This window comes from Nematolebias whitei, chromosome 5 (assembly GCF_014905685.2).
Source record: "Nematolebias whitei isolate Nwh7 chromosome 5, NemWhi1, whole genome shotgun sequence".
NCBI classification, from domain to species: Eukaryota; Metazoa; Chordata; class Actinopteri; order Cyprinodontiformes; family Rivulidae; genus Nematolebias; species Nematolebias whitei.
This window is the reverse complement of record NC_056502.1, coordinates 40,751,113-40,760,742: the sequence shown is the minus strand read 5'-3', so window position 1 is coordinate 40,760,742 and position 9,630 is coordinate 40,751,113. Positions and strand designations below refer to the sequence as shown.

The following is a 9,630-nucleotide window of genomic DNA, read 5'->3' as shown; positions in this document are numbered from 1 at the left end:
GCTTTGGGTCATTGTCATGTTGGAAGATCCAGCCACGACCATCTTCAATGCTCTAACTGAAGGAAGGAGGTTGTTCCCCAACATCTCACAATACATGGCCCCGGTCATCCTCTCCTTAGTACAGTGCAGTCGTCCTGTCCCATGAGCAGTAAAACACCCCCAAAGCATGATGCTTCCACCCCCATGCTTCACAGTAGGGATGGTGTTTTTGGGATGGTGCTCATCATTCTTCACCAGTCACCAGTAAACTTTAGGGTTCGAGTATTGAATTTAGGAGTGGGATAGTCTTTTTTTCACCTGATCAATCTTTCTTTTTTGTTTGATTGTTTCAAATTTTACACAAAGTTTAGTAGAACATCAAACATGTTCAGATGCATGTTTATATTCTGCTCTTTGTTCAACAAATCAAAAACTTCATCTCATACAAAGTACAACTACACTTGTATCGTAAGACCATCAAAATATTTATTAACAGCAGTTGCATTAGACAGTGCTGATATCCAAGTTACTGAAAATGAAGTAAAAAATTCATAGGAATTGCAATATATATTTTTTTTTAAATCCAAGTTAATCCTAAAAAAAAGAAAAATCTTTTTTTTTTTTTTTGTCAAAAAATTGTTGGCAAATTATGAAATGGACAAATTACGAGGCATGCTGAGACAAGAAGGCTCTGATTCTTTGAAGAAGTTCTTTCTTGACGCTGTCTGGCACCAAAACTGCAGGAGAAAAAGACACTGGTCAGTCTCTGTACCCATGTATGTTTTCTTTAAACCTTCTGAGTAAAGAATTATGTCATTCCTAAGGTCAAACTGATGATAAAGGTTTAAAATAAAGTTGTTTTAAAACAGTAGTAGTTTTATACTCCATCAGACGTGAAGAACTTTGTTCTTGGTGACGTGGTTGCGTGGAGAACATTGTCTTCTGTTCTTGCATCACCTCTGAGAACACGTTCTGTTCCTAAGCTGTTGGCAGAACTTTTCCTCACAGGCTATGTGCCAAGCATGTTGTGATTGGTCAGAACGTTGTGGGGTGTTCACGTCTCATTTCCCCTCAACTGCTGAGGGTCAGACAGCCGAGACAGTTTTAGTCATATTTACATTTATTCCAGCAAAACTTATTACGGTAGTCCAATGAATCTGATGGAAACAGTCGAAGAACTCGTGGAAAGAGACGACACGGAGACACCGTGCTGTCCAAGAAAGAGCGCACCTTGGCTGCATAGGGACACATTCATACGAACGTCTGTCGGAAACCGTGTTGGTCTCTTTGGAACAAATGAGTGCTTCTTGGTTAACAACAAAACTACCAGATCTTTCTCCTTCCAACTCCACTGTTGTTTCAGTTTGTGAGGGACGTCTGCTGCAGTGGCAAGACTGGAACTCTGCTCCAGTTTCTTTTCAGAGTATAAAATATCTGTGCAAAAAAGACCGTCTCACAGTCACATCTGCAAGAACAGATGTTTTATGTCTTGACACGTATCGAGCAGCCTTTAGAAGTGTGTCCGCTTAGGCGATCCATTATTAGCTTGTCAATTTGATCCAAGTGGACAACTTCCAAAGTGAGTGAATCCACTTTGAAACAAATCTTTAAGACTGAAGATGCTAAAAACAGTAGCATTATGGTCTTGGTTGTGTTCAGACTGGCTGTTAGCTTAACAGTTCTGATGGACGTAAACAACTTTTTACAAACTGAGGTTGTTTCAAACAGCTATCTACAATTGATAGGATATTATTTCTTCATACATTTCCCACATAATCTCATGGACAATTGGTTGAAATATACATTTAAAACTATTTTAAAGTAAAGCACCTGGACGTCAGTCGTGCAGGCAGGTGGTTCCCCCATGAATAATGTTACAGAGGGTATAAGGTCATACCTACTGTCATTAAAAATATAGAAATGTGCAAAATATGACATTAGCAAGACTTTCAGTTCCCAGATTCTTGATAAATGTTCCCTTCACAGGAGCAGAACACTGTATTTTATCATCAGACAGTAACAATATACAACTGCTTCAGTGTATACAGTGTTTCCCCAAGGTGACTTGCCATGGCGGGTGCTCATCTCATCCATGATTCTTGTCTCGGGGAGACAGAACCACATCTGAGCTGTGCACTGTTTGTACCAGCAGTTTTCGGGGGGTGGTTCAGCGTGAGGGAAGAGGCAGCGTGAGCGCTGCCTTTAGCGTTTTAGCTAACACACCTGTATTGCGCGCCGCTAGCTTAGTGTTACACCAGCGCGCTCGGTTCTGTTAATGGGGCGGGCGCCCCGCTTGTATAATGGTAAAACACTGGTATATTAGTATAACTGTTAAAGGCATTTCATGCAAATTATGCAACTTGCTTCTGATCACTTCCCATTATGAGCCAAGTTATGAACATATTGAGTATTGAATGAAGAACAGTGAAGATGAGTTACCTCTCCCTTTAGGGGTGATCTCTACAACAAGGTCCTCCACCGTGACGTGCTCCAAACCCTTTTCTTTGATGACCTCTGCAAGTCAGCACAAGGACACAACGTGTGATTCAGAGCAACAGCAGGAACTACATTATGTTTTCAAAAACATGACAATTTACACAAAAAGAGAAACTGCTCACTCACAAGCATCAAAGCAAAATGGATGTTAATACAAGCGGTACGCTGCTGAGGGACTTAAATAGTGAACGTTTGTAGTTTGAGACGAACGTAAGTAAACCTTAACGTTTGTGGTGTGAGATATTCAAGTGGGCCAGAGTTACATGCAGCAGAGTGACGATGCTGGTGAGTGAAGGGAACATTTTATCTATGATCAGGAGAAACGACGGAGCCACAGAGTGGCCAGAGAGTGATCTTTGGCCACAACAAGCATTTGAGGAAACTATGCTAAGCAACAGAAAAAACTGCAAAGCAAAATTTACATCAATAGAAGTGGTTGGTTTTACACCCCCCCCCCCCCCCCCCCCAAACACACACAGTGGTGGCCATCTTGGATTTTAATGTGGCAATCCTATTTTCAAAAGGAATCTTTGTAATGCCTGGATGTGTTAGTGACGAGAAGCAAATCTAGATAATCCTCCTGAGCCTGTGGTTCTACATGTCTCTCAAACCATCAGATTCAACCTTTCATTAAAAAGACAAAAACCTGGAGATCAAATAATTACACTTTTAAACCCTGAAAAACATAATTAAGACATCAAAATTCAAATATTACAGTCGTTCTAAATATTCAGTCTACCGAATAAATAAACAAGTGAATCCTGCTTGTAATAAAAGTTCATACAAAACGTATTAAATGTTGTGCAGATTTTGAACAAACCTTTTTGTAGTGCTCATGAATCAAATTATGTTCAGATAATTTGACATATTCATGTTTTGCCAAACTGTGTCCACTTTCCTGCACTCTGTGCAACTCCATCACCAATAAATGACAAAGATCTAAAGAAACCATTAAGCATTCACTCCTTTGACCTGACTCCTCCTACTTTTAGCAGGAACAAGTTAAAAATGTTCACATGGTGGACATCATGTAAGTTTCTGAACACAAGAACAGACAGTTAATGCAAAAACACTGAACTGCTTGTTCTCCTTGACCCTGTCACATGATGCCACCACTCTTTGTTCTTCACCTTTCAACTTGTCAAGATGAGATTTTTAATCACAAAATCCATCCATCCATTTTCTTCCGCTTATCCGGGGTCGGGTCGCGGGGGTAGCAGCCTAAGTAGGGAGGCCCAGACTTCCCTCTCCCCAGCCACTTGGGCCAGCTCTTCCGGGGGAATCCCGAGGTGTTCCCAGGCCAGCCGAGAAACATAGTCCCTCCAGCGTGTCCTGGGTCTTCCCCTGGACCTCCTTCCGGTGGGACGTGTCCGGAACACCTCACCAGGGAGGCGTCCAGGAGGCATCCTAAACAGATGCCCGAGCCACCTCAACTGGCTCCTCTCAACATGGAGAAGCAGCGGCTCTACTCCGAGTCCCTCCCGGATGATCGAGCTTCTCATCCTGTCTCTAAGGGAGAGCCCAGACACCCTGCGGAGAAAACTCATTTCGGCCGCTTGTATCCGAGATCTCGTTCTTTCGGTCACAACCCAAAGCTCGTGACCATAGATGAGGGTGGGAACGTAGATCGATCGGTAAATTGAGAACTTCGCCTTTTGACTCAGCTCTCTCTTCACCACGACAGACCTGTACAGCGCCCGCTTCACTGCAGACGCTGCACCTATCCGCCTATCGATCTCACGCTCCATTTTTCCCTCATTCGTGAACAAGACCCCAAGATACTTGAACTCCTCCACTTGGGGTAGGATCTCCTCCCTGACCCGGAGAGGGCACTCTACCCTTTTCCGGCTCAAGACCATGGCCTCGGATTTGGAGGAACTGATCTTCATCCCGGCCGCATCGCATTCGGCTGCGAACCGCTCCAGCGAAAGCTGTAGATCACGATCTGATGAAGCCAGTAGGACCACATCATCTGCAAAAAGCAGAGACGCAATCCTAAGGCCACCAAAACGGATCCCCTCAACACCTTGGCTGCGCCTAGAAATTCTGTCCACAAAATGAATAACACATTTCCTAACACTATTAAAGCAGTTCTTGATTTTATGAAAATTTTATCTACATTTCCTGAAAACATTATATATATGTATATTTATATATGTATAAACAAAGTATTATGGTAAAGCTTCTTTAAGAAACAAAAGGTCCTCTCTCTAATAAAACGATCCTTGATCTGTTGCTTCAACAGTCGTCACCTTTGCAGTGCGCCTTCATTTGGTCCTTCCATCCACACTCCGTGAGCTTGGCTCTCAACAACTCTTTCAGCCTGTTGAAAAGACACGAGGACACAGACATGAGTTCCTGCTGAATGAATGCTCGCTGACGTACAGAGAGCACAACGAGAAAAGCGTCATGCTGACACCCCGGGCACTGTGGTTCCTCTAAACACTGAGTACAGATAGGTTCATTTTCAGCGCTTCTCTTTGACTAATAAAGTGCAGTTTGTAAAAACACTCCACAGACAGAACGAGCGTGAGGAACGTTTGCATCATTCCTTTTTGTTGTTTGGAAACAGAAAACATCAGTGCTTGACAATACGCAGACAATTCATCTTCACTGCAATATCAGCGAGCGCATCGTATCAGGACTGCAATAAGTCATAGATCATTACGCCGCACTTGTCTTGCTACTGGTATTATACTTGGGTTAGATGATGGAGATCCAGAAGAGAAAGTGAAGTGTGAAGAAAATGTGGGATCTTTTTTTTTAACAACTGAGATTGTCATCGCAATTTGAAACAACATTGCACATTGCATCCAACAATTTTCAGTCAGGTCATCTGGACCGTTTCTTTTTTTTTTTTTTGTGCTGAAACATTTCACTTTCCATCCAGAAGGCTTCATCAGTCAAGGAAACACACATCACAAAACTGACAAAGAGACCATCTTAGCACCAACATAACTGGTTTGTTCCACTTTGGAGTAAGCTGTTGGGGGAAGAATCAGTTTTGTTGTGTTTCCTTGACTGATGAAGCCTTCTGGATGGAAGGTGAAACGTTTCAGCACAAAAAAAAGAAGAAACTGTCAAGATGAACCGACTGAAAATTGTTGGATTGTGTACCTGGATTATGGACCTTGTTGGATTGCACATTGCAGTTTTTATAAAACGTTTTCAGCCGTAGAGAACAATATTAAGTTTCAGTTTTTCAAAAACAATCTGTTTTGTCTTTTATGATACAAGATTTCAGCTGATCAGCAGTCCTGATGGTTGCTGGTTGGCTCTCTTCTTTATGACAGGGTAAGACTATTGGGATCTCGCCTATAAGATACCCAGTCAGGCGTACACACCTGCAGCAAGTTGTGCAGAATGAGGTTCTGACATTTTGCTGCTAAAATAACCACAGGGAAACATGTCATGTTGATGGTTGTGTTTGTTTCTCCAGTAAACACACTCATGCTGCCAACAGATACCACAGACAGGGATGCATCACACATCTTGGCTTTTGTGTCTTCCATCGTGATCTTTCATGTGTAAAACTCTTTTGTTGGCCTTGAGCTGAACCGTAGACCTTTGTGTCCAACTGAGAACAGCTCAGTAGAGTTTCTGAGCTGTGTTGACCCAAGTCTGTAAAAGTTTCAGTCATTTTGTTTAGTACTTCTGACATGGTGACATGCATGGATATCATGGTGGCATGACTATGTTTTCACACAATGTCAACACAGTGCTTCTTGTTCACCACATGAAGCTTTAGGCTCCTTTACCTTCTAATGACGACCTGCTGTGATGTAAAAATAATCATAATCCATCCGTCCATTACCTTTTTACCTGCGCCTTCCTTTTCAGGTAGCGGGTGTCACTGGTGTCCATATCCAGCTATAACTTTGTGAGAGGCAGGGGACACCCTGGACAGGTCTCCAGTCCATCACATAGAGACAAACAACCATTCACATTCTCACTCACACCTAGAGACAATTTAGAGTTACCAATCACATAATTATAATAATTATAGTACAGTAATTAGCTGGACATTGGATGGACTCTGCATGGTCTTGGACACATATTCAGAACACAGTAGGCTCCATCATTATATGTGATAAGCTCATGATGGGTTTGAATGTGCATAAAACTTCCATAGTCAAGGTCCTGCATGGAGGAGCACGGTGGCAGTGTATACTGTACATGATGTGGGACATGCTTGCACCAGCGTGGCTTGGTTGTGAGAATCTGAAGTGGCCACGCTGGAGTCATGTCTCAACGTCACAATTCAAGAAAGCCGTGATGGAGCAGGCAGGAGGACAGTGGCTTAGGGATGTAGAACATGGCAGGAGAACATTTGGTGAGTAGTATAAGGGTAGACTGCCTCCCCACTGCAGGTTTTCCAAATTGCCACAGTCCAGACACGTTCTAATAGGTTGTGAAATGTATGTTAGTGAGGTGGTCATTCATTGTGGAGGAAGTCAATCTGTCACCAAACAACTGGTCATCTGGAGAATCTTCCAGTCTGTGAGTTCATCTTTATTTGCCTCGCTCTCCACCCAGTTTAAAAGTGCAGTAGAAAAAAAATCCAGTATCTTTGTGACTGGTAAAGGCTCAAATTACTCAAATTACAAATTTAGGCTTTGGCAGTATTTTCAAACAACTTCCAAGCTTTTGTTCAAACAGGGTTTGAATTAACTGTAAAATAAATAAAAATAAAATCCACTTTCCAACCAATAATCCAGGTTTTTCTCCACAATAACGAATTAGGTGACGGTAACGTGAACATTTAAACCCACCTCTCTCTTTCCCCTGTCTCTGTGAGCTTCTGGTTTATTGTTGCTTTGAGTCTGGACTCTTTGTTCATCTTTTAATCTGAGGAGGAAACAAATAAACACAAACAACAACACGATGAAAGCTGACAACATGGCAACACCAAACCATTTTAAACACATTAACTCACTGTTTCGATAAAGGTTTGGAGAGGTAATGTGTTCAAAAGTAAACTTTACTTGCAGAATTAAAAATAACTGACTTACATTTAGTGAAAAAGATTATTTAAGAGGTTTTACTCGCCGCGGAAAAACTCGGTGGCGTAGCTGCAAAAAAGTTCAAACGCGTCGATGACCACTTCCGTCGAGGAGAAAAGCTCATTAAAAACTATTCCCCTACTCAGCGGTCCGATTTAAACAATGTTTAATTTACTATTTAAAACATGAACACGTTTACAGTCTCCTCACAGGGTTTACCAGCGACTAACCAGCAGACATGGATAAACAACAGGTAATAAGCTCCGTGCGGAAACACAGAAAAGCACATTGGTTCCTAGGCCTCCATTACCTGCAGTTTTATAAATGGCCACACGGTGGCAGTGTCTGCTAAGAAGTCTGATCTCAATAAGGCAGTTTCCAGTCACTTCATATCCATCCATCCATCCATTTTCTTTACCCGCTTATTCCATTTTGGGTCACGGGGGTCGCTGGTGCCCATGTCCAGCAATCACTGTGCGAGGGGCGGGGTACACCCTGGACGGGTCGCAAGTCCATCACAGGGACACATAGAGACAAACGAGACAAACAACCATTCACTCTCTCACTCACACCTAGGGACAATTTAGAGTTACCAATCAGCCTAACATGCATGTTTTTGGTCTGTGGGAGGAAACCGGAGCACCCGGAGAAAACCCACGCATGCATGGAGAGAACATGCAAACTCCACCCAGAGAGGCCCCTGGACCGGGGTTTGAACCAGGGACCTGCTCGCTGAGAGGCAGCAGCTCTACCAGTTGCGCCCCCACTTTGCCCGTCACTTCATATTAAATGATCAAATCAGCCCGTTGCTCTTCTCATTTCTTAAGAGATGTGAAATTGTTTGTTTGTTTACAAGATTTTTTTCTATAAAAATAACACGTTTTGTGTTATTAAAAAACACATTTTTTTCACAAGACATGCCTGCTGTTCAATGCAAAAGTTATATAAAATGTGTGGGAAATACACACACACACATCATCCGTTTGGAGTGCATTGTTATAAAAACGAGTTTAGTTCTACGTTGAGACAACGCACTCAGTGGCAGTGCTCATTTCAAGCAGTTTCAGATAATGTGTTGTGTACTTTGTTTCCAAATGCAGTGGTACCTGATCTCCCTCACAGGCACCACTCAAAGAGGAGGTCTGGCCGTCAGAGCTGCAGGAAAACAGGCTCAACCTGAAGGAAGAATGAAAGCCTCTAATACTCTCTAAGCTGTGCCCTTAACCAGCTGCAGACTATGACATCATCTGCCATTTGGAAGAGTGTTTGTTGTTATGCAATTTTGCGTGAGTGTGTGTGTGTTACAGCGAAGAGCTGAGGTGGCTCTGCATGTATTTGATGGTTATTATGACACACAGTGATAATTAGTATCCTACTTGTGGCATCAGTCACAGAGCAAGACTGATCAGAGAACAACAACGACTGAAGAAGGTACAAAGCAGGCTGTACTTCCAGAGGAGACTGACATAATTTAACCATTCCTTCACATGTTCTTCAGTCTGTGGTTGCTATCGTCCTCTTTTATTGGTGAGTTGTGCTGGTGGAAGCAGCCCAGGAAGTGGGATAACCACAGACTGGATTGATCAGGAGGACTGGGTCCGTGGTGGGTGTGGAGGTTGAAGTTGTTGTGGCTGTGGCAGACGGGACTTTGGGCAAACTGCTGGACATTATGGTCAATCACCTCACAGAGGAGCATCTTCAGCACCGTGCTACAGTCTGAGAGCTGCTCCATAGATAGAGTAAGGTGATCTTTCATACCCAGAGCCAGCCATCCATCCATCCAGCCATGATCCATCCAACCATATATGCTAACGGCTATCTAAATGAGGGACCATTATATATTGCTTGTCAGGTCAATAAAAAACTTTTTCTTTACAGTGTGAAAGAACACTACATTTGCTAACATTCCACCTCTGCACTCAAAGCAGATGGTCACTTGTCCTGAGCCTGGTTCTGCTGGAGGTTTCTACCTGTTATGAGGGAGTTTTTCTTTCCACTGTTGCCTTGCGCTTGCTCAGGATGGGAGACTGTGATGAAATGAAGACTCAACACAATCTGCTGGCTACTCTATCCTACCTTAGATAAACAATGTTACTAATTGAATTTTTATGTTTATGTGAATGTCTCATAATCAGCAACTCTACTTCCTCAG

The 9,630-nt window shown here is 42.8% G+C and overlaps 1 protein-coding gene across 1 annotated transcript; it reads right to left on the bottom strand.

The window, feature by feature from the left end:
• Window positions 1-604: 604 nt before the first annotated feature.
• Window positions 605-7,727, bottom strand: eny2 (ENY2 transcription and export complex 2 subunit). Its single transcript, XM_037677171.1, has 5 exons — window positions 7,488-7,727; window positions 7,248-7,323; window positions 4,728-4,798; window positions 2,419-2,493; window positions 605-716 (listed from the first exon to the last, which is right to left on the bottom strand). Exons 2-5 carry the CDS (start codon window positions 7,313-7,315, stop codon window positions 643-645), a joined length of 288 nt encoding a protein of 95 aa, XP_037533099.1. The 5' UTR covers window positions 7,316-7,323; window positions 7,488-7,727; the 3' UTR covers window positions 605-642.
• Window positions 7,728-9,630: the final 1,903 nt, after the last annotated feature.

Bases quoted from the DNA above. Each gene is read 5' to 3' on its own strand.
- eny2 (XM_037677171.1), bottom strand. From the start codon at position 7,315: ATGAACAAAGAGTCCAGACTCAAAGCAACAATAAACCAGAAGCTCACA. The intron at 4,799-7,247 runs GTGGGTTTAAAT...TCTTTTCAACAG, and splicing joins GAGACAGGGGAAAGAGAGAG to GCTGAAAGAGTTGTTGAGAG. The intron at 2,494-4,727 runs GTGACGACTGTT...GCTGACTTGCAG, and splicing joins AATGAAGGCGCACTGCAAAG to AGGTCATCAAAGAAAAGGGT.